Consider the following 25,867-nt stretch of genomic DNA (forward strand, 5'->3'; position numbering starts at 1 on the left):
AGAAAAGATAAAAAGGGTATTTGGAATCGTCAGAAAAATGCAAAGAATAAAAATGGTAAATTCATAAAATAATAATCTATAAATATTGTATTAAAAATCTTAGAACGTGACTTAATTGAGTCGTTAGGACTCTAGCGAGAAAAATGTTTTCCATCATTCGATCTATTTGAATTCATACGCTTTTGAAAAGTGCAATGTTACATAATTTTAGTGCGCATGTGCTAAGCTAAGGCAGAGGAAATGCTTCAGAAAGTACATCTGCATTTGAAATAACATTAAGAGAATTATCTTCCAGTCAAAAACATCCTGTCATCTCCTATTTCCTTTATCTCTCTCTCTCTCTCTCTCTCTCTCTCGCCATGCATCCTATTACAATAACGGCAAAGTCGTTACCTTGTTGATGGCACGCTGAGAAAGTACTTGTCAGAAGGGTGACTGTAAATGCACGTGACTACGGAATTTTTAAGCATGCACGAAGAGAGCGAAGGTACTTACAATAGACAGTCAGCTTCCAGCCGTCCTCAATGGCGTTTCCGTTCACTGCAGGATTCTCCGCTCGACACGATATGTATTTTCCAGCGTCGTCTATAGACGGGACAAAGGTCAACTTACTGGTGGTGATGTTGCCTTCGGAAGAAATCTTTTCTTTCGTCCTTTTCAGCTTCGTGTTTCCTTTCCACCAAGAAATGACGGCTGGAGGACGCGACCCCCCAGAATGACACAACAACTCAGCGGGCTTGTTGGCCGAAAGGGGCCGGTGCTTCTCTTCTATCTGCACTTCCAGAGGAACCACTGGAAATAAAAGTAAACGCAATTTTGATGGTGACCGTGACATGAAATGCAATTTTTATTTTAAAAAAAAAAAACTCTGCGTCATTCTTTAGGCCTAGCGATATCTAATGCACTCTTGCATTAATCCACAGAAATTAATTAATAAAATTACTAACTGAATCTTGAATGAATTGTTATTTTTGATGAAAAGAAAAGATTATTTTGACGCCAGTCACAAATTAAATAACGCATGGAGGAGGGTCGGATAAATATTAAGATGTCTTACAGACAGGAAAGAGTATTGTACGAATCTTATATAACAATATTTCATTTTTTTTTCATATAATTATCAAATTCCTTCTCAAAATTTGATTTGAAAACTTTTATGTACACGATGCTCATAAACAAAAATATTTTACATTTGAACGCTAGTTTTATGGCATCTGAATGAACTCATAACATATTACATAAAAATAGAGAAAAAATAAAAGAAAAAAATACACAGGGTATCCAATCCACCTTTATAAAATAAAAACTTTATTGAGTTAATAGGGAACATTATAAAACCTGAAACCACTTTTAGGTGATTGATAGAGGATATCTTCAAGTTTTTATTCAGCAACAGGGAAATGTACAAGCTGCAGAAGGTGACAGCATAATTGGAGAACTGTAATCATAGTGGAATTTACTAACCCCTATAAAAGAAGAAGAAATGGGGAAAGAATTAAAAAGCAGACAAAAGATAAAAGAGGAAAATAGGAGAAAAGTAGAAAAGATAAAAAGAAAAATATAGGAAAAAAGATAGAAAAGGAAAGAAGTATAAAGACGGCGAGTTAATGTACCAGTCCGTTACATTTTGATTTTTTTTTCTTAAATTATTTGAATTTTTGTTCGTTTTCTGTGATTAATAGAAGAGAAAAGTAAATGTAGTTACTTCCTTATCAATTAATTATTCAGGTTATAACTTTATAGAACATTAAATAAACTCTATAATTTTACTCTCTCTAAACTTAGCCGTTTAGTTTAATTATTCTCTGTATAATCTTTATTACTGTTTTTCCCTGCACTCTGTTTTTAAGTTTCTAAAGGGATAAAAACGGATATATATAAATATATATAGTTTGGAATGGCTAGACAAATATTTTTATAAAGCTCGAATATAAAATGTCATGAAAATCCGTCCACTTGGAGTCTAGTTTTTACATGCGGACGGACGGACTGACATACAGACGTAGGGACATGCCGAAGATGATAGGAGCGCATTCATACCAAAAATATGAAATAAATAATGTCGGTATAAGTTAAAAGAAAAAGACAAGAAAAACTAAACAACAAAACAGAAATGGAAAGAAGAAAAAGAAAGTGAAGAAAAGGAAATAAAAATAGAGAATAAGAAAAGAGAAAGCAAAATGTACTGGGATAAAAGCGATTAGGGATAATATTAATGGTTATTTAACAGATGGGGAAAGGCAAGCAGCCAAGTGGAAGTGAACTGGCGATAACCCCATTAAATGAAAAAGAAAAAAGTTGAGATGAAGAAAAACCAGAATAATAAAGAATATTGAGCAAATTAGGGGAAAAGGCAGAGTTAAAGAACAGTTTCTTTTCAACTGTTCGAAAATCATTACTGCAGTGCGTCGTTATCAAAGAGTCCTTGAGACAACATGGAACAAATTGAACACAGATCAAACGCGAGGTAAAGGATCGGAGGGAAAAACAGAATCCTAATCTCTTGTTACAAGAAGTTGTAAAGTTAAGCTATAGCGCGAGCGAGTCACCCCCGAAAGGGTGATGGAGTTTGCTGTTATTAAACGAAATGGTAGCTCGCGCAGAGAGGCGAAGAAAAATTACAACGACTCCAAGACTCCACGAACCATAAGAAATCAATGAGAAGAGACTTTGAAGAGCTACCAAAGGTAAAGAAGAAGTTAGTTAAATCTCGGATAGGCACGTAGAAAAATTACCGAAGGAACTTAAGGTCACAACTTCGTCTACTTCAAAACAGACGAGAAGCTCAGTGAGAGAAATAAGCTTCGAATTTCAAGTCAGGCAAGAGTGATTAGGGGAAAGAGATACGATTCAAAAAGGCACTCAGCACGAGAGAAGTGTCCACGCCGAGAAAACAGACTCCCAAAGGTGCAACTTTATTCTTTTTCTGATTCACTGGGATCACAAAAAAAAACGATCTTTCAAATACAAAACTTGGTTTCAAAAATGTTTAGCAGAACAGCAACACAATGTTCAATTTTCAAACAGCAAAAAATAGTTTTTTTTTTTTTTAATTTTAAAAATATATATAGTGTACAGCAAAAATATGGATACACGCATATAGAAATGCATAAAATGTTTTATATCATGTATGCATATTTATCAGGATTGATTGATTGAAAAAAAAGAGCGAGAGAATGAGGATGAAAATTAAGACTATTGATTTTACTAGATGGAAAGACGACAGAGAAAAGAGAGGAAGAAATAAATTTGTATGACAAGTACAATAATTCTGGTGCGATATACCAATCAAAAAATGTGTATATTGCACCAGATTAACTCTGGATTTTTACAGTGAACAAGGCAAACAGACAGTACAATATATGCAAATCACAGTCTCCCCCAGAACTCTTTATTTGGTACAAAAACTGCCATGGGCACTGGTGGAAAAGCCTCACTGGACCAGAGTACTTTTCCATGTAGGGGACTTGGACATCAATCCGACCCCTACACAATCTCTAGGAAGTTTACTAGCCTACTATTAACTTCTTAAAATAAGGACTATAGCGCAGTTTGAAAACCGAACGTGAGAAGATGTACATTACCCTCCTGCATCGTTTAATGATCTCTACTTTTGGTCTCTGGAACAACTCCACCCCCATATGTATTTCCTACAAATGTAACTTACAGAAGTGAAAGTAGATAGATACTTTTTTTAATTAAACATGAACGGTAGATACATTTTAAGTATAATAATCTATTTAAATCCATGTACAATTAACTTTGGAGAGAACATTTCCACTTAGGGAAATTAAGACGGTTACTTGGAATTTGATCAGTCTCTTCTTAAGGTCACACGTTGATGGTAATGGACTCTTTAGGGTGATGGTGTAGGTAACCCGCACTGTTTCGTTCTCTATTTAGATGAATGAAAACTTCGTGTCTGCAATGGTGGAATTCGAGCAGAATTCTTTTTCTGCAACTTTCTCCCTAAGTTCCATTTCAGATGGTGTGCTGATATGTTAACAGGAGGAAAGTCGTCCCTGCTTCTTGTGTATTTTAAGTAAAAGTTGTAAATGATGGCCCTTCGCAGCAATGAATAAGAACTTACACGTGGTATCTGTGGTGATCTGTTCAGAGTGAAGCAGATACCAATAGTCCTCCTGGGTGTGGGTGTGGTTGCAGGCGAATCTTGTAGCATCCAGTGTGTACTCGATCATTTTGTTGTTCACAGGAGAGGCCAGGTACCTGAGGTGGCGCAGAAGAGGGAATAGTTTGATGTAAGTAATCCTAAACGGTGTTGCGCGACTGGGATGGGAAGGATGCTGTCTCACAGCCTCCACTGGATGTCTGCATCCAATTTGGAACATTTAGCCCTGAACCGAAGGTTCCACTGGAAGTTATATGGCGGCTCGTCGTGTGTGGAGGACGGTGCACGAAGAACTTTGAAAGCGGACGACGGAAAATTCGTGACTGCGTTGCGTGACATAATTAGCTGATATACTTTTTTTAGGGTGTAGGCGAAAAATGTACCATGGCTTCTAGTGATGTGATAAAAAGGTTTCTGAGGACAGACAGAGAGAGAATTAGAGAGGGGGAAATTTTTCAATTCCTAAAAGAAAATTTCCGATTGCATTTGCAGAAGTTTTTTTGGAGCTGTATATTTCTTGATAGAATCTGGTTACTTCTGAGAATATTTCCTTCGGATAACATTTCACAGTGGTTTCCATCTTGCAGCTGAAGGATGGTGATGGTGGTTGCTTTGTGATATCTACGTTATAGTAGGAAAAGAACTTGATCGGGGGGGGTCAGTTAGGTCTATATGAGTGTGTCTCGATTTCAGTAGGGCTCCTTTTATAGAATGTTCTAACTGAATTCGTGTGGCCTGTAATATTGACTGAAGAGCCTGGCTATCAGGTGGAAGATGCTTTAGATTTTGTTCAAGTTGATGGAGGTGAACACACTTTTGTTGACTCTTCTGATGACTGCAGATTTGCGAGAAGGATTTCAGTCGACTTTGGGCCACCATGATATCTTTGGATTGGGTGAGATTGGATATTCAGTCTTATAGCTTTGAGATATATTCCCTGTCTTGTAGAAATCAATTGCTGAGAGAGAGCGCGATAGAGACTTGTTCTTTTTGTTGTTTTAATAGGGTTTTAGGGGCATCAGTGGCTAAGGCCATATTGCTCCGTTGTCTGTAAATTACGTGCGTCCTGTAGTCGATTTTCTGTTTGCTGGAGGAAAAGCAAGAGTTTCCAGGAGAAAAAAATCATGCTGTCCTCGCCTGAGACCGACTAACTCAGCCACGTTGTGAAAATGGCACATAAAAATTCCTCACGTCATCGACGGGACTCGAATTCAGGTCTTCTACATCCAGTGTAGGAAGAAAGCGATCCTACCAACTGTGCTACCCGTGAGGAAGAGAGAAAAAATATGAAAAAAGTGAGAAAGAGAGAGAGAATTAAAGAGAGCGGTTAAATTTCAATTTTGCGTTTTTTTACTTTATTTGAGTTCCACCTTTTGACATCATGTTGCTGAATAACAATGTTAGCAACAGAAGGAGAGAGAGAAAGAGATATTGTGTGTGCGTGAGAGAAAGAGAGAGAGATAATTAATGACAGCTGAGGAGTGAAGATGAATGAAAAGGTATTTTGCATTCGTTACCTTATTTCAGTTCCACCTCTGACACCATGTTACAGAATAACGACGTTCGCATAATTATTAGGATAACTATTAGCATACAATTATCCCATTCATCAAATTAAGCGCATACCCTGCAGAAGCACGTGATACTGGCAAGCAGTAGGAAAGTGGTCGATAGTAAAATGAACAGCCTCGATTTCCACGCTTCGTTCCCAAGTGGAGGCGCTCCAATTGGACACTTACAGCAACCCCCACCGTCAATACGATACCACCACAGAAACCTCCACCGCTCAAAAATGAGGCTGAAAACTCATATCAGAGAAATACTTACCATGGACAGATCATTGAAAGTAATTATTCTTTAACTGGAAGTGAGCGGGCTCGCGCTTGTTTTTTTGCATCTGTCTATGAGCTCCTAAACACTAATGGGATCCAACTTCAAGGTGGGAATGCGTGCAGGTGTTTGCGGGCATTCATTAAAGAAAAAATGTGAGTGCTGTATTGCGTGCTTGGCGTTCACAAAGAAATGGAACATACGCGGGATTAAAATATTTAGCCCCGAGCATCTTCGTGTTCCGTGAATGGTGAGATATCCTTCTCTTTAAGACATTTCATCTTTGCCTTTTTTTTTTTCTGAGAACGTCTCGCAATAAGTAATACGCCATCGACACTACATTTAGCAGATCTCATTGTTTGGTTTCAAATGTAGAATGCAATTACGTGGAGGTTGCGTCACTGGGAAGAACTCTGGTTACCATGACGACGCCTACAATGGCTTAACTGGTAGATTATTGAATCCGAAATTTTTCCCAGTGCTAAATTTCAATATAATTTTTTTTTGCCTGTTTTTTTTTTTTAAATCGATAAACATTTAATTTCTATAGAGCAAACGTTAATTATAACATTAAGCAGCGAGCGAAGTAATCCGTATTAATGGGCCTTCATTATTTCTGTAATTAAGGATTCCTCTAAATGGGAAACTACTCCGATTCAAACCTTTATTCGGAGGTTGCATTTTAAAGTACAACTTGGTAGGGAAACTTTAATCACAGTGCTCATTACTACAATTATGGTGTGCAGTGGTTAGTGTCGCTGTAATTCTAATTCTCCAAGAGAAACGAAATAACTTGTATTCAATTAATCTTAGATGCAAAGTGTCTGCCACGGAAGAGCGCTTTTAAAGACTTTCTCTGCCATATTGTGCCAAATTCAGCGGAACTGCTCAAACAGGGGAAAACTGTGCATGATTTCCCATATCATTTATGCATTGTTTGAACCTGGTGTGTTGCGACACGCGTTTGATCCTGAGGTTAAAAGCAGTGTGCCATTCTGTAAGCTCTTTTACGAAGGCTGTCGCTGGTGGATGCAAATGCTATGGTATAATTGCATTCCCAACAACTTCGTTACGCTAATAAGGAAAATTGCAGATTACCGGATAAAAATGGACGACTCTAGTACTGTATTGCAATTAGAAATTTAACTCCTTCGATAAGGGGGGGAGCAGGTTAAGAGTTTAAGAATTACAAACACTTTCATGAGAAGGACAGGTCTTCACCACCACCACCATTAACTCATCCACCCACAAATTGTTTAATTAAATTTCAACCATCTTATGCTGTTAATGTTGTCACAGTTGAAATTTCTAACCCAAAAACTACTAGGAGGGGTAAAATCATGATGGATACCATTATTCTCAGTTTTCTTTATGAAATAAAGATAAGCAAGGCCGAATAATCCTTTCAAAGCCTTCTCTAGGTCAAACAGTGTGGACGAACCTAAGTTTCTGGACTCAGTTTACCTTGTCGACAATCGATATAATCACCGTCCTCGTAACACCGGGTGGAAAAGACCCGAGTTTGAATTCCATCAATGATGCCAGTAATTTTATGGGCTTTTTCACAAGGTGTCTGAGGTAGTCGATCTTAGGCAAGGGTACAAAAAACCAAGTGAAGGCATATTTCTTTCTCTCAGAAACTCGGAATGCGATTTTCTTCAGAAAAACGACCACAGAACACACGAAATTCATGGAAATAATATATACGGTGCAATATGGTCTAAGCTGTTGATAAATTCCAAACCGAACAGCAACCTTGATTCAGTCAATTTTAAGAAAACTAGATGTTAGAATGAAAAAAATACGATTTTAATATTTTTCAAAGTAATCAACTTGAGCAGATACACTATTATAAGATCGTTCGTACAGCTGCTGGAAAAATTTCTGAACGCATTTCAACTGACCACTTCCTTTGACATATTTCTGTTGTCCTCTGCACAGTAAAATCGGCATTCTTACAGTGAGTATTTGATTTTGTGGAACAAGAGATAATCCGGGGAAGATAAATCAGGAGAACTAGAAGGAAGTTTGCTCCATAAAACCACACTCTTCATAATTAGTGCAGAATGAAGCCTGGCGTTGTCGTTAACAGACACCACCTCCCTTTTCCTCGAATCGGTGGCCTGTTTCGAGGCCACCAATTGCGGCCCCGAATTGTGGCACCGATTAAGGCAATCCACAACTTTTGCATAATCCTCCTTATTCACTTTCTTACCTGGTCGAGCAAATTTCTTATGATTCCCTTGCTGGAGATGAAAGTGATCAACACCACTTTGGCTTTTGATTTTTGAGAACGAAAGGTTTTGTGACTTAGAGCGCACGCTGATGGCCATTCCATGCTTTCTCTTCTAGTTTATGGATCGTATTCGAAACGCCATGCCGCGTAACTTGTCACGATTGAATCGGGCAAGAATGAACCATCGTCAACTTGAATGGATTCTTCGCATGCTTCTGGTCTAAGCAGGTTTCCTTCATCCGCTAAATAGTAGAGACTGAAATGGCGTAGGTTTTTCATCTTCTGTGTTCGAATTCTCACCTGAAACCTTCTAAACCAGTGTAACGCACATTGTTACCGTGCGCCTATTTTACCAATTGGTAGATTTCGATAGCGCTCTTCCTCAACTTCAAACAAAATTTAATGCTCGCTCTTTGTTCCATCACTTAACACTATGATGATGCCTTTAACAGATCTAACATGATGTGCGAATAACATACGATACGTATTTGACCTTGCAGAGGGATGCAGTCACATAGATCAGCTGCAATGGTGCTATATCATGGGTCTGCGTACTTCGACCCATTTCTGAAACCTAATTATCAAACCTCGTATTCTACGTGATTTTCAAACCTTCATTGAGGTAGATAAATATTATAAAAACATATATGCGAACATTGCTCAAGTTCTTAAGAAGAAAAATTTCTGACAGCAGCTCAGTTGTAAATAGAAAATGACCACAAGGACTTAAGTTAGCGATCGTTGAGAGGAAAAATAATCTCGACACAATCACAATAGCCACTTACCACATCCGTGACATTTAGAAAACGAATTTTCAATTTCGTGACATTCCGTCCTCTCTGGAGATCTTTGTAAACATCAACGGGTAAGACTTGATACAGCCAGGATCAACATAATGCCTTCAGCGATAGGAAGACGAGCAGAACGCTGATCCATGTAGTAATAATTAGCCAAGTCGATATGAAAGCTGGTGATGCATTATAAAAGGAGAGTAGCGTCAGTTGTAGCCTAAAGCATCTTTAATAAACAGTGCATCCGCTATAATCCAAGTAATGGAAATGCGTAACAGGATAAAGCATAAGTTATTCAAGAAAGTTCCCTATTTACTCCCCATGCAACCAAATCTCCCTTTAGTCTTGCATTTTAAAGGAGGAAACGCTTCAAATAATGCAATAAGAGCCCAAAAAAGCTTGTACGCCAACAACCGAAATGATTTTCAGTGAAAATGTCATAAAACTCAGTTTAAATGACACTTAAGTTAGCATTTTTGACCACATCCTAATGCATTGTTAAAAAAGTAACTTTATAATAATACATGGAACCTATTATGGAATATTTTCGAATAAATTGGTGCTGTAAATGTAATGATCTTTACGAGAATGCTAATGGAAAACATCAGCGTGAGCCAGATAAAATAAGTAATTTGGAAAAAGCCCGTCTGAATCAACTGAAATAATAAAATATAAATAGTGTAGTACACGGTAGTATCAGTGTGATATGATTTTAATTTAATAAATTTAAATTAATATTAATGAATAAATTTTAATGAATAAAAAAATACAACTTTAACGTAACTTATAGTGAACATAACTTTAAAAGTTTCACATTTAAATGTTACGCTGCATTTTAGTTAGAATAAGGACACTAATTATAATATATGAAACCCTCCGTAATACAAGCAAACAAACAAGTAATCAGTATAATACTCCCGCATGAAGAGTTATGACAAATGTAAAATATTTATTGAGGAACTATGATAGATGAATTGAGAGGTAAAGATGGATATGGAGAGATGAGGAGGAGGAAAGATGGATATGGAGAGATGAAGAGGAGGAAAGATGGATATGGAGAAATGAAAAGGAGGACTAAGGAGGAGAAGTAGTTGTTAAGTTTGGTGCTTGGACCTACCCTTAGCAGATCACTTATAATGATTATGGACCTGTATAATAAAGTTTACTCAATAAATAAATAAAAAGTCCATCTATTTTTTTTTTTTTTTTTTTTTTTTTTTTTTTTTACTTTTATTAAAGATTTTCTGTTAGTTTCCTGTGGCAATGGATACCACGGACTAATTATGGAGAAAATACTTCAGTTGATTAAAGAAATCCATTTAATAGCATTATCCATTTAATCCACATTAAGAGGCGTTTCTGGAATAAATTCGTTTCTTCCTTGTTGTGGAATATTTCAAATTCACATCAGTATGATTACGCAAATTCTGTAATTTATGGCACAGTTTCAATTTTCGTAACGTAGTGTTAAATATAAATCTATGAAATATAATCATTACGCATTATATTCGCAGTTATTTTATGTATTCAGATATAAAAGTGTATCGGAAACTCAAGAGCAATCAGTAGCAGCGATCAATCAAAAAGCCTATCACACATTAAAATCTGATCAGAATAAAAGTAAAATTTAGTAGTAGGCGCGCAGACATAAACATAGGTTACCAAAGGTTATTATACCTTTCTCTTGTGTATTTATGTAGACTTGAAGACTTTGCTATAGCGTGTAATGGACCTTAATGTTTTAACTCATGCGAAAATGCAGACAAGAGTTGAGTTTGGTAGCTCACACCATGATGAGCTATGAATCGGAAATAACTGAGTTCAGATGTTTATTATGAAATTGCGGAGCGCAGTCTATGTACGGTTAAATGTCTTGAAAAGCAGAAAATACATTACCACTCATTAAAAATATCACCAGACATTAAATTCCGTAGTCTACCACTAATGGCTATGGGTCCCATTTAAACACGCTGCAAACTCAACAGAAGTGTACACCAGCCGAAACCATGATGATGATGTTAAAATATATACTAAGATAAATGCACCGATGATATTAAAATATACACAAAGATCTTTTATTAATGATTGTACATTATTAAATAATAAATAAATATCAATTTACTTCGCGACTAAGGTGTCGAAACTGCATTGAAACTGTTTTATTGTAGCCGATATACAAGCGCAGCACTTAACTACGTCTTGACTTCATAAAGTGCATGCCGATGTCTACGTAAGTTATGCCCAGTACCTAACTCTTTTCCACATTTAACTAGTCACTCCATTTAAACAATATATTTGTTATTTTAATGATTCTATCAATAATATTATTTTTAAAAAGAGCAGTAGAAGTTAAAGATTCAGAGGTTATCTTCAAGTCTTCTGGTAATTGTTGAACCTTATTTTTAACATTTATAAACAACCTCCGTGACATTCTGCGATCCACTCAGACCACAAATATCACAGTTATACGTTTATTATTCTATTTAAATATCATTATGAGAGACAATGCTTTAAATCGTACCCAGTTATTTCATCTTGTTTTGATATAATAATAAATTCAATGAAACTGCAGTTGCAATTTCCTTTAATTTAGAGAAGATGATTTTATTAATGAATTAATGTTATTTTATCAATATCAACATATCAATATGTTGGTCGTTGATTATTTATCTAATATTGCGATATTTAATAACAGATTGGACTGTCTTTCAACGGTCCAATATGTTATTAAAATAAAAGCTTCGAAATACACAGAATATGATAGTTTATTTGCAAACTAATGCAAGTTACACCGATGTTTTAAAGCTATTTTATCTTGCTATTTCTCCTTCGTAGAACCCATTCCATTCACGTAAACAACTAATGTAAGGCACTCATGAAATGCGTGTTCCCAGCTTAAAATCTATATTCTTCGTTTTCTCAAATGGAAACTCCTGGGTCATTTTCATTGCATTGTATTCTTGTGCCTCTTCGATATTTGTCTAATCAAACGTTTGCCAGTATTTTCCTCCAGGGACATCATTTTTAATGAAAAGCAGAATTCATTTTCTTTGATATTATTCCGTGTCATTCGAAAGAAACTCCCCTTGGAGATGGGAAATTTCTTCTTTAATCGTTGACGCCAATAACATAACTGATGCAAGTACAGTTTCTCTAACGTCTCCTGCGTAACCATAGCAACGAGAGGCAACTTAGAATTATTGTCATTCACAGTAGCACATGCCTCTGACAGTATTTACAAAAGGAATCCTTCAAGGCAGAAAATTAATCAAACGCGCATAATGTTTAAATTGGAGAAACAATCAATTTTATCTATTTTAAACATTAAAAATGTATTTTAATATTTCAAAATTGAATACTTAATTATATTTTATCAATCTTATTCCCGAAATAGAACTGAATAAAACGCAAAATAAAGCATTAATTGTATTTATTGTTTTTTTTTTAACTATAAATTATCAAATGAAATATATGCATTACAATAAATTATAATGATTATATTTCAAAAAATTATTATGCAGTTCTATTAAAATTAAGAAAATTAGAATAAATTAATAATTTTAAATAGTATTAGCGAGTAGAAACATATCAAACGTTTACTAATAAAAGGTGGAATGAAAAGTATTTAAAATTAAAAGGAGATGTAAAATTAATCGTTCTACTCAATATGTTTAATTTTGTTCTCTCTCTCTCTCTCTCTCTCTCTCTCTCTCGCACGAGGCGAAATCAACAATCATAGAATCATAGCACGAGAAGAAACAAACAATCATAGCATAGCACGAAGCAAAATGAACAATCACAACAGCACGAGGTGAAAGAATCATAGCATAGCACGAGGAGAAATCAATAATCATAGAAGCATAGCACGAGGATAAACAAACAATCATAGCATAGCATAGCGCGAGGCGAAATGAACAATCACAGCAGCACGGCACGAGGTGAAATGAACCATCACGACAGCACAGCACGAGGCAAAACAAGCAATCATTGTATAGCACGAGGCAAAACGAGCAATCATAGTATAGCACGAGATAAAACAAACAATCATATCATAGCAATAGGCGAAATGAATAATCATAGCGTGAGATGAACGAACGATGCCATAGAAGCAGTACAATATGAAAGGAACAAAAATGAAAAACACGAAATGAAACTAACAGCACGTACAGCTCAACAAAGTGGAAGAGTAGCAATTATAAACATCAATGGCTGAAAATCATTAAACTGACAATGACTGTAATAAAAAATAGACGTTAGCAGACTGAATAAAGGCTCTGGTAGTGGGGGCACTGAATGTGGTTGAAATAAGCCCTGTTTAAACGACAGCTACAGGATTTCACTTTGCCGTCCACATTCACAAAGGATTTCGTTTCTTCTAAGAAGCAAAGATTGCTCTGGTGATAAAGTGAATCCAACCTCTGGGTATCACAAATGCTTAGCCTTTAATGCTGCCGCAGCGACTTTCTTACCGCTAACAAGCAAAAACCTGACTCAACGGCTCATAAATCAAGACAGCCAAGATAAAAGGGAGCTGGTCGTTTCATCACAAACTTTGATAGCACCTCACGCTTGCCGGAAGAGTAAATATGAAAAACATGTAAATAAGTGCGACTGTGTCTGAGACTAGCTGGCGATTAAAATCGATTATATCAAGGCTGGGAACTTATCTAAAGGAACACAGAGTCTGCAGCAAAGAAGAGAAGAGACAGTGAGCGAAGGAGAGCTCAGTGAGAATTCACATGGCAGACGATCATTAGAGATAAAACAATAGCTGAAGTTGTGAAAACAAGTCAACATCCTTGAAAGTGATCCTAGGGGATAAATTCGCTGGAAATAAGAGAAAATTCAGAGTATTATCAAATATACAATAGCTTTTGTTAAACTGGTGCAGCGAATATCATATAATTCGAATAAAAACCAACAAAATAAAATAAAATCGGTTTTGAATATGAAAAGGTACGAATAAGCAGATTAGTAATTGTGTTCTAATATTCACTTTTACTTAAAAAATTAATTGAAGACGGAATACTCTATGAAATATATTGTTTTATTTGTTTATTTCGTTAAATATCGGTAATTAATATTATAAATAAAACTAGAATTAAGTATAAAACTAAACTGAGCAGGCTTGTTATTAATTAAATGGACAAAATAAATTTTAATTTAATTAAAACATAAGTTATACGAAATTATTAAAATACCTAAAAGACAATAATAAATCTACAGCTCTTAGCGATTTTAAAGAAAAATTAATTGTGGTTCGGCGTCGAAAATTCGAGTTTGACTGACTCGCATCGTTTGCATCAGTAGACGCCAGTTTAAAACTGTGTAGGATTTTCCGTCCAATAATTAGCATCAGAGACATCCTGGAATGCGATAGAGAAAGACGTTTATAGCACAGTTGTCGAAATTACTGCGAAAAGTGCGGTCTATTGCCAGTTTGCTGGCACATAAGCCCTTTAAAGCAGCTGGTGTATCGAGGATTTGAAAAGTAAAGGAATTATAGTGAGAAGCCTGTGGTAGCGTGTTTCATGGGATTGCGACAAATTTCCAAGAATTCGGGGCAGGGTTCGTGAGAATATACACGCATAAAGATAATTTTCTTAAATGGAAGTGTAGGTTTCTACTAACTTTACCACTTAAAACTACGGAGAAACTTCATAAAGTCTCAAAGCACAACATCACACACTCTACAGCATCACTGTAAAAAAATGGGATGGGTAGCCTGAATTAGAAAAGAAGAATTGGAACTGGAAGCTCTATTTCTTATTTATCTTTTCTTGTTTACTTCCATGTTTTTCATTTATATTTTCAGCTACGAAACTATTCAAAATTTCATACAGAATCAAAACTGTTTTGCTGGACGAACAACCCGAGTTTCTAGAAGAAAGAACCTTGCCATCTTCGTTTCAGAATGACTAACTCAGCTCATAAAAAAGTCCAAGTAGTAGACAATTATTATATTATCAGCGCAACGCATGCGCTGATAATTGCAAACTATTTACATTTTTAATTCAAATATTATCTGAACTAGACTTACCAAATTGTGCAAGATGAAATGACAATAAAGTTGTTTAATTACAACTCTGAGTATTGGTTCGTATATAAATATAAACCAGAAAATGGAAAAGGACGGCCAAAAATTGTGAGCATCTTTTGTTTACTTAGTTGTCCTTAATGACAAAGTAGAATGTGGAAAGTCTTCTGTCAGCCGCTGGGTGTTTTGAAATAGAACGACATCGAGTACATACCTCGTAGAATCAATCAGTATTTATGTTTATACAGGTCGTCAGTAATCTTTGTTGTATATCTGAACAGAAAGGATGGTCGTAATACAGCTTCATCCAATTCATGTCCACCTGTCAATATATCAGCCTTTTCACTGCTTATCTGCTCACGACAGAACTTGTAGCGTTCTCTGAAAGGACCGATCTTCGTAAAACCACCCTGATAACACGACTTCTCCTGCTCTCTTGACAGCACCGAATCACAAGAAACATCTCTCGGCCACTACGAAACGTATTGAGATAGCGTGTTTGTGTGGGACTATGTGGGAAACTCGTGATAAGGGAGAGGCGAAGATAAATGCAGTGGGCTCCTTCAACAAATAGCTTGTCCGTCCGAATGTTTGAGACAAATGTCAAAAAGTTCTCTTTTCTTTGTAATACGATTCTCTCTGTCCAGCTCGCTCTCTCTCTCTCTCTCTCTCTCTCTCTCTCTCTCTCTCTCACACACACACACACACACACACACACACACACACACACACACACACACACACACACACACGCACACTCTCTCTCTCTCTTTCTCTTCTTATTTTTGTTTTCATTCATCTCTTCGCTCTCTTTTTCAGTTTTTTTTCTCACTCTTCTTTTTCTCTTTATTTTTCCGATTTTTTTTATTTCTATGGTATACTTTTAAATTACGTTAAAATTAAGGTACACTTTTATACCTTAATTTTACCCTAAATTTTAATTTCTTCATTCTAAACTTAAATCTAAGGTTTCTTTCTTGTTCAGTTTGTTCTCCTATATCTATAACTGTATGGGTTGCAAACTAATCCATTTTTTATTAACTCGTATTTAAAATAGTTTTGAATTTTTGTTTCTTTTATTTAATATAAAATATCTGCTTTTGCCAGACAGCGCATTGAAACTGTATGATGTGTTTTGAGAACACATATGTTTATGGAAATAATTTTCTAAGCAACTACTATTTAGTAGTGGCAACAATGCAAGGAAGCAAGTTCATACAGCATCAGCCAACAAAAAAAAAACACTTCCGATATCATCTGTCGATCCCCTCTAACAGCGCGTCTAGTTTTTCCTTCAGTCTATTCAAACTAAACCACCCCTACAACACAACATGGAAGTTTGTTCCATCGATCCTGCAACCCTCCTTCCTCAATTTTAATTTAGCCTCCCCCCCCCCTCATGTGGTGGTGTGAGCAAGAGGAAGGATTCCATCATCATAGCGCTTACTCAATCCATTCAAGACCTTAAACACCTCAATCAATATCTTCGCAGGTGCCCAGTCTCCAGGCGCTGCATTTTGCAGAACTGACACTTTTCTTGGTAAGAGCACCCTTTTGTTCCTTCACCAATCTCGTTGCCCTTCTTTGAATCCGTTCCAGGAGATCCACATCCTTCCTAAAATGACGCCTCCAGACCTGTATCAATACTCAAGATATGTCTTAACCATTTCATTATACAACGGGATAATCACTTCCTTGTCCCTGCTGGCAAAATTTCTCAGACATCAGACCTCATATACCTTCATTAACATAATTGCGTATTTCTATGTTCATAAACCTGCTCAAGGGACACGTGTGATGACTTTTATTATTGTAATGAACAAAAATGTCACCCACAAGAATAAAGGTTGCCGACTTCAGTTCCACAAGACTGTTCCTGTTGTAATAGTGTTTTAGGAGCATCAGCGACTAAGGCCATATTGCTTCGTGTATATTGTCTGTAAACTGCGTGTGTTCTGTGGTCGATATTCTGTTTGCTGGACCAAAAAACCCGAGTTTTCAGGAGCAAAAACCATGGTACTCTCGCCTGAAACCATCCAACTCAGCTACGTTGTAAAAAAGGCCCACAAAAATTAATCACGTCATCAATGGGACTCGAACTCGGGTCTTTTCCACCCGTTGTGGGGAGATGGCGATCCTACCAACTGTGCTACCCACGAGGGCTCCACAAGATTCAAAACAGACAAGGAGACATGCAAACAAATACAAGTGAGATAAATAAATCGCTTTCGTTGTCCAAATACCAATTAAGATTTCAGTGAAGCAATTCAAAATGGCACTGTGAAGTCGGATACGACCAGCATTTTTTCCTTAGTCAACCATATGGGTGAACCTAGCCAACTGACAGCTCTTAAGTTCAAAATATCTCTGTTTCTCCTTCTTTGGTTTGCCTCGCCGATCGATTTCTTCGATTCAAGTCCTTAACGCTTCTAATTAATATAATGCTACTTACATCTGCTTTTTTTTCCTCCGGACTACTCAAGAGTGAAATATTGTTAATTGCTTGGATGTGGCGACTCCAACAAAACAGAAAAACAATCCTGGAATGAGTCTCACTCTCCAGGACGCAATGGCGTCATTGAAATAAGACGAACCACGAATATTACCTCCGTTTGGCTAAGTGCCAACACTTCCATTCAGCGTCGGAGTACAATAGGAAGAGATTTCTCTCGCAACAGGTTTTCATACGAGAGATATTACAGTGGTCGATTGACAAAATGTACAGAGACATGCGCGTTTCTGTATCCTCCTCTTCCGCACCTCACTTTAATTGAGCCAATACTAATTTCGGTGATCAGTTTAGCTCCGATTTAAGTGCAGATTAGATGGCAAAAGCATAAACGTCACCCATTCGTTGAAGGGGTTATGGAAATATAGAGATGTTGCCATTTCTAAAGCATGAAAAAGACTGACGCATGAGCTTGATGGAGTTTATTTTCCTTTAAAAGTGCCATTTCATCTAAATTATCTGAAAGTGTTAATTGAAGTACCTTGCTTATCATTTATCTGTATATCTGCGTATATAGAAAGTAGAGCATAGTGGAAATTTCCATTTTATGAAGGGGTGTCTAGATTGTATCTCTTTTGCAGGAAAAAATTAAATTTCTCATCTATTATTATCAATAAAGTATACATTTTTATAATTTACTGCTTATAAAGTAAATCTGGATTCAATATGTTTACCAATGATTTAAAAATTCATTTGTTCTGGTGATTAGGTACACCTACCCTTTTCATGAAGTGTAACATGCCTTCAGTAACAGCATCATGTGTTCGTACCATGTGCATAAAAATCAGGTGTTCAGATATGTGTGTGTGTGTGTGTGTGTGTGTGTGTGTGTGTGTGTGTGTGTGTGTGTGTGTGAGAGAGAGAGAGAGAGAGAGAGAGAATGGACAAGATAAAAGATTTTTGTGTCTTTGAAGGTGCCATCGTAGTTGGTACTGACTGGTAATCCCGAAAACTGCAGTTCTTCCTTGAGTTTTCATTTCTCAGATGTATCGAGATTGGTAAAATAACTGGATAATATCCAGCCAACAGATCATCCCGTGCTCAGATACAGCTATTTGATGCGAGAGGACAACAGAGAACAACCAAGTACAGCAGTTGTAACCAAAGAAGCATTTTAGAACACACAACTGGTTGTACCTTGTTACGAATGCAGTATCGCAGCAGATAACTGAAATCATATTTCACCGTGTCAACTAAAAACAAGATGGTGGGTTACAGTGGGCTCTGTTTGCTATCTGACGAGTCCCAATTCCTGGTATTTCAAGCTAATGGAAGAACAAAAATATGGAGGAAACAGCATAAATCCATGGACCTATTCTGTAAAGTGTCAGTAATTCAGGCAGGTGTTCCTGCTTTCGCATTATCCACGGTGCATTATCCTGCCGTCAAGAGGATAATGCACCATATCACAAGATCAGTATTGTACAGAACTGGTTCCAGGAATATTAGAGTGAATTCAAACTATTGAAGTGGCCTTCCTATTCATAGATCTCGATCCAATTGAGTACATGTGGCATGTGTGGAACAAGCTATCCGAAGTGGAGATCTGCAATCCAAATTGCATCAACCGTGAGAAGTAATCAATAAACAATGGCCAGCATCACTGCGGCACACTTTTGATGCCTCGTGGAGTCCAGGCTGTTTTGAGGACTAAAGGGGGAGAGACCTCCTTACCACTTTGTAGGTGCACTAATAAAGTGGCCGATTAATGAATGATTTATACGCACCGAGAACTAAAAGGTCTTCTTTCAGAATCTGTAGAAGAGATTCATTCATAAAGTAGTGGTAACATGGCTGTTAAAAATAATGAATTTATTTACACCCATCCAGGATAATCGGGTTGGTTGTAAAATAAGTTTTCCTGGATAATCCGCATAATGAAAAAAAAAAACTCATAAATATCACAAAAATGTATTTACATATATACTGCATTCATATTTATAAATGCACAGCGTGAAAAGATTTGACATAGAATTGCTTTTTTCCCTTGGTTTACCTTCTTTTGAATGCATTCCATAAACTTCGAAGCATAATCTTGTCAGGAGAGGGCTGTGTCTCTATCCTTGTTGTTTCATGTAGTCAGGTACAGACTCATTAAACTTGACACCTTAGCACCTTTTCATGTTTATTGATGAACTGGAGTTTTTGTTGAATAAAATCAACAGCCCTTTCTCATTTTAACAGAGGGCACAACTCGAAAAAAAAACATTAAAATTGCACGTACAGTAGTAAACAGGATTGCTTAAATAAGTCTAGAGCGAATTAATAAAGTACACTAAGGCATAAACTAAAGGTGGGGGATTCAGTTTTTGAAAAATGCAAGGGCTCATTATAAAATCAAAAAACAACACCCCTAATGGATTTCATGTATTTCCGAATGTTATTCGACTTCGAGACTTAGATTATCGCTGCTATAGGGACTCCGGTTAATCAGCAATGAGAATAATACGCTCCCGGATAAAGAGTCTACCGTATTCAACAGTTACCGTTTCTCAGAGTAAATTCCTGGGGTAAACTAATTCTCATTACCACCGCTGCAGTAACGCCTTAACCCGACCACCATTCCATTTCAAAAAAACTGTACCATCTGGACATGTTATGCAGGTGTTCTGCCACTTTTTCAACAACCCCCGCACATAATATATAGCCTTGAATTACGGAATAGTGTAAAAAATAAAAACGAGACAAAGATCCATAAATTATTGTTGTTATTAGTATTCTGGGACTGCTTCACCATAGAGATGTGTGCATTCGAAACACGTTGAGTAATTTTCCAAGCCAAAAATTAAAAAAACGTATCTTTTTGTGCATTTATTTTTGGATCAACTTTCAATTATGCCATTAACTGAGAAATTGCGAATAAAAACAACGCTGGAAGCCCAGCTAGATTAAATGGCAAAAGCGACCCCTTAATACCTCGAGAAAAAGAAGCGTAACCTTCGGTACCGAACTAGAAAAAAGATCTCTATTAAATTACCGGGTTGGATAGAAAGTAGCTTCAAAGCGATGTTTTCGGAAATCTATAAAATGCTATTAACTGTCTATGGAATAGGCTAATTACCTGCGAGCTAAACGTTCTCCACGAAAAGAATGAATTTACACCTAGAAAGTACACTAGACACACAATTAATCATCCTTACGCTTTATATTGCATAATGCTGCGGACTTTAACATGTTTTTGTCCGATATTTACCTTAAACAGAAGGTACAATCATTAAGGCAATGAGAAGGCGTAGTCTATAGAAAATTCCTTTCTTCGGGGAAACCAGAAAAACGCTTTTTTCATTACAGAAGAAAGCAATTTCGACACATCGCGTGTTCATTGTAGGCAAAATACACTCACCCTTGATGAGAAATTTACCAAATAAATTAAAATGACAAGATTGCACCGAAAATTACAATATTGGCAATACCAGCATAGTATTTCCAGCATATCCATGAATAATGGATAACGTCCATGGATAAATGTATCAGAATATTTAATGAAATATCTTGTATGTTAACCCTTTATGCTCTGAAGTTCCACTAGGTTCTTCTCTGACCCGGTAGGTAAACGTGTTTTTGAATGATTTATTTGCACTGAATGACGATGATATTGACATCTCCAGTTCAATTTCCTCCCTGGAAAAAAGATGTCCATCACTGATTGCATCTTCAACAAGGACTAATTTCACTTCAAGCGAAATTTCTCGAAATGTGCTATGGAAATCAACGTGGACAAATCTTAAATCTATAGCTTCCACGCAAAACTTTCTTCTATATCTATGTCTACTTTTGTTTTTCCCAGCTTCGGAATATGGGAGCAGTATTAAGGTATTCTGTTTTCGTCTGTTTCTGTCACCTCCAAATATACCTCCAAACTTGTAAATTTAATCACAAGGTTTTGGAACAATTTAACTCTGATGATTCAGTGCTATAGCAACTTACCAATCCGGTTGTTGAATATTTGATGTTGTTTAGACTTCTCAACAAAAAGTACCCCTTCAAGTCAGGGATACGCTCAAAACGTTGGTTCCATTTTATGTTCTCATAATCCTTCGACAGATTTACACAGGCTCTCTTCACCAGTTCTCATCTCTTCTCATTGAAAACGAGACAGTTGTACCAAGGAATTCTGCTCATCGTTGTTATTAGTTATGCATTTATTACCACCAAAAGGATTATTGCTATGTAAATGGAATAAATTTAAAACAAATGCCTTTCGACCACTAATTAAATCCAATCTGTAATTTAGGAGCGTAGAGGTGCGATCCTACAAATGTATTAAAATCTCATTTCTAATATTTTGCCCGAATAATGCAATACATTTTAAGAACTTAAAAAATAAGCGCTTCTGTGTGTCCTTTTGCTGATTCTGATCAGAATATTAAATCATACGGTTTAAGACTCCCAAAGGACATGGCAGACACGTGTTAAAGATGGTTGCTTGGCAGCTTCTTGGGAATTTTCTCATATACAAAACTGATTATTTTTCGAGTCAATCTATTTTAATTATTATTATTAAAATCAGTTTATTTCCCAAGAAACCTTGGGTCACCCCGGGACGGCTCTGTGCCAGAAGGGTGTGAGTACAGACTAAGGTGCGAGGAACACAATGTACAATAAACAAGGGTACATTCGTGCTCGACCCGAGACTTTTACAGGGTTAAATAAACAATAATGTACAAAATATACAGTAATATACATGATTACATGAAAACAGAAAGTCTTTGCCATATACAAATAGGCAAGTTAAAAATAAAAAAAATAAAAAAATAAAAAAAAAGTCTGTCCAGGAGAAGGGGAGTATTATAAGTTCATAATCTGGTAACAGTTCTTGAGGATTTCCTTCCTGTAGGGCTTGTCTTCACAGAACCTATCAGGGTGGATCCTAAATTTATTGAAGATCCGAAGACAATTGGCTGGAAACATGTTCCTCAGGGAATCAATGTTTGACAGAGTAAGACGTAGAGGGAGACAGGAGTCGGGGTGCTTCCCTCTTGCCCTCCTCGGGCCAGAGATTAATGCGGATATTGATGGAGCATCAATTCGCCTCGTTATAAGCCGTGCAAGCGTGAGAACATTTTTTGTCATGATGATATGTCTCCAGGGAGTGGTGCCTAGATTTGCTTGTAGGATAGATCTGGAGATAGTTAGGGGGGGTGGCCTACCACCCTGTTCATCCATCTAAGCAACCAGTACTCTAAACTAAGATACTTCTGAAGGTATGAGGCAGGGGCAGATGACCAAATTTCCGAAGCATAGAGAGGAATCGGCGTAATACACCTCAGGATGTGCCGAACAAGCAGCGCTGGCTGATGCACACCAACGAGCTCTTGACGCACTGCCCAAAGAGCAGCGTACGTCTTCTGCCTCATCCTGGCAAAGTGAGGCTGAAATGTGAGCCCAACGTCCCAGGTGAGGCCAAGATCAGTATGAGAGGTCACCTTTTGCACCGGTTCCCCACTCACAAAGATTTGGATATCATTTTTGGCTCTCTTCTTGGTTATTGTCAGTTGTGCTGATTTGGAAGGGCTCAGATGCAGCCCTATTGTGGCAAGATAACTTTCCAAGCTCAATATCTGCCTAGAAGCTTGCTGGTTGATATCATGAATCTGATGATTATGATCTGAGCTCACGTAGAACTTCAGATCGTCGGTATAGGAAACAAAGTTCGGATTCTGAGCAAGGAAAGGCTCCAAAACTGCTGAAAACAGTATAGCTGACAGTACACTTCCTTGTGGGATGCCTCTTGAGACGTCAATAGTTTCTTGAAAGTCATTGTGGGTCACAGACAGATGTCTAGGAAGTAAAATAGACTTCAAAATTTGAAGTAAGGTTTCCGCCAGGCCGAAGTAGTGTTTCAGAATGGTAAAAAGAGCTGGGAGGTGTATTCTGTCATAAGCCGATTTTATGTCGAGGAATATGATATCAATCTGTGATTTGTTGTTAAGGGTGTGCTGAATTCTGAAGAGGGTATCAAGAAGATTGGTAGTTGTCGATCTCCTTTGTAGAACGGTATGGAGGTACTCGGGCCTGTGTGCAAAGCAATGCTGGGCAATGCAAAAAAGCAATGCAAAGCAAAGCAATTGTTGGCTGAATTACTTTTTCGAAAATTTTGAGTAAAGAACAGCTGATGGATATTGGTCTCAGGTCTTTAGGAGATTTGGGTTTCTTGATCTTTGGAATGGGCTTAACATGGTAAGTTTTCCAAATTGAAGGAACTATTCCAGATTGCAGGATTTGTCTGAAAAGGTGAAGGAGAAGGTCGACTATATATGGGCTGCAAATTTTGATAATAAAGAGTGGGAAACCATCCGGACCTACAGTGGCTTTGTTGGGTAGTTTATTGATGACATCAATTAGGGTCTCTCTAGTTATTTCTATTTCAGACAAGTGTGCCCTAGGTAACCAGTTCTCCTGCGAGAGAAAGGAATCAGAGTCAGGAAAATCTGCCTGCTGTAAGCTGAACTGTGCCCATTCCTGGACAAGCTTTTTGTCAATGGCTAGGTGATGATGATGATGATTCGAGAGGATCCTTCTACCACTCTTCAACCTGTTGAGAACAGCTTGGTTAAGGACCAGCCTTTTTTTTTTCAAGAAGCAAGCTCTTTCTTTCTTAAAGATGGAATGGTCTGAGGGAAGTTGAGTTTTCTGCCATTTCCGGTAGGCCTTCTGCTTCTTGATGAAAGCCATCTTAGTTTCCTTATTGAAACCCCGATTCGACCTGTTACCACTCCTGGTGATTCTGGCTGCACCATGTAGTGCAATTAACTTCAGTTGTTCCGACAAGAGCATAATGGCATCCTCCAACGGCTCAGAATAGAGACGCCCCCAGTCAAACCCAATCAAGCATTGGAGAATGATCTCTGGCTTATGATATTTGGTAGAGAAGGCTATCCTAGGTAATTCAGCAGAGTACTCGTCAGGTAACCCAAGGAAATTGTTCTGTAAGGATAGTTTACATGTAATTGGCGAGTGATCAGATTGGAATCGAAAGTTGCCAGGTAGGAGTTTGATATCTTTTAAGTTGTGGAAGATTAGGTCCAGTGCTTGACACGCTCTAGTTGGTTGCGTCACTAACCGTGTAAGGTTAAAGGCTCGGAGAGTGGCCTGAAGGCCCTCAAGAGCATTCCCATGCCTGGGCAGTGGCAAGTTAAAGTCACCTGCTACAACAGTTGGAATTTTAGGCATTAAGTTGGTTGCTAACCACGTGAGCAGCTCCGCTCTAGAGTCATCATTGTGGTCCGGAGGAAGGTAAACCAGGCAGCATTGGATTTGAAGAAGAGGACTCCTCAGCGTCAGGGAGACTGCCTCAAAGTTGTTAGACTGGCTCACTCGTGTCCTTATTGGCCGGAAGCGATCGTTGAACAGGATTTCAACACCTCCGCCTCGCCCGTTAATTCTGTGATTTCCAATGTGTTTGTAAGGGGTGTTAAAATGGGTAAGATCAAGCTGTCTATCTGCCGCTAACCATGTTTCTGTAAGGCATATGATATCAAACTCATTAAGCAATAGGAGAGTCTGGAGACAATGAAGCTTGTTTTTTAGGCTGCGAACATTCTGCATAAACCAAAGAATCTCTCCTTCGTTTGAACCTGGTAGCAAGTCATCCTTTTGTAGCTATGGCTGTTTATCTCGCCTGGATCCGCTATAAGCGATCGATCTGCTCCTCTCTTGGAACGGCTTTGTAAGGGTGCCTACCGGCCAGCAGCTAGGATCCAAGACGATATGCTTTGCATTCGCAGGGCAGGAGACGATAAAGGAAGAATAGGTCGGGTGTCTGGTTTTGATCGCTTTTGCGTCTAAGTTGATCCCATGTTCTTGGGCAAAGAGTGCCCTGATACTTTCCACTTTTGTTGCTGGTCCTAGTCTGGAAACAAAAATTCTCTCTCGGGTCTGGACAGCTGAAATATTATATATCTCCTCAAGTCTCCGCGACAGAGGGACCGAGGCAGGTTCAGTAGGAACCGACATATTAGGCTCCTCGCATGGAGTTTTCTTACCTTGTGTTTTCACAGTCAAAACACTTTGAGCGCAAGCCATTTGTGGCTTATGCCTGGGAAATTGCGCAAGATGGTTAATTTGGTCAGAGAGACAGAAGGCATCCGCTTGAGCATAGATCCGCTCCTCCCTGTTTTGGCGTGGTGTTTCTCTCATCTCCATCCTCTTGTAACTGCGCTGGGCCTGGTTCAGAACCTGGCCACCAGGCTTCTCGTGACGTCTTTTGCAAGGTTGGTGCAGATTAGATTCACCAGGAATAATACACTTGTCCTGTATAAAAGGGCTGTCTAATGGCTATTTAAAGCCATTAGAAAGAATCGCTTACATTCCATTTAAAGACAATGTAATAATT

General features: G+C 37.6%; 1 protein-coding gene across 1 annotated transcript in view; it reads right to left on the reverse strand.

Annotated features, from left to right (window-relative positions):
• Positions 1 to 25,867, reverse strand: part of LOC150080159 (kin of IRRE-like protein 3) — a 347,514-nt gene that overhangs the window by 82,468 nt on the left and 239,179 nt on the right. Inside the window, exon 5 of the mRNA XM_090381111.1 lies at positions 496 to 792. Coding sequence (XP_090237237.1) covers positions 496 to 792 — 297 coding nt within the window. The remainder of the gene's footprint in view (positions 1 to 495; positions 793 to 25,867) is intronic.

This window comes from Mastigoproctus giganteus, chromosome 9, assembly GCF_048544385.1.
Source record: "Mastigoproctus giganteus isolate SK-2022 chromosome 9, ASM4854438v1, whole genome shotgun sequence".
NCBI classification, from domain to species: domain Eukaryota; kingdom Metazoa; phylum Arthropoda; class Arachnida; order Uropygi; family Thelyphonidae; genus Mastigoproctus; species Mastigoproctus giganteus.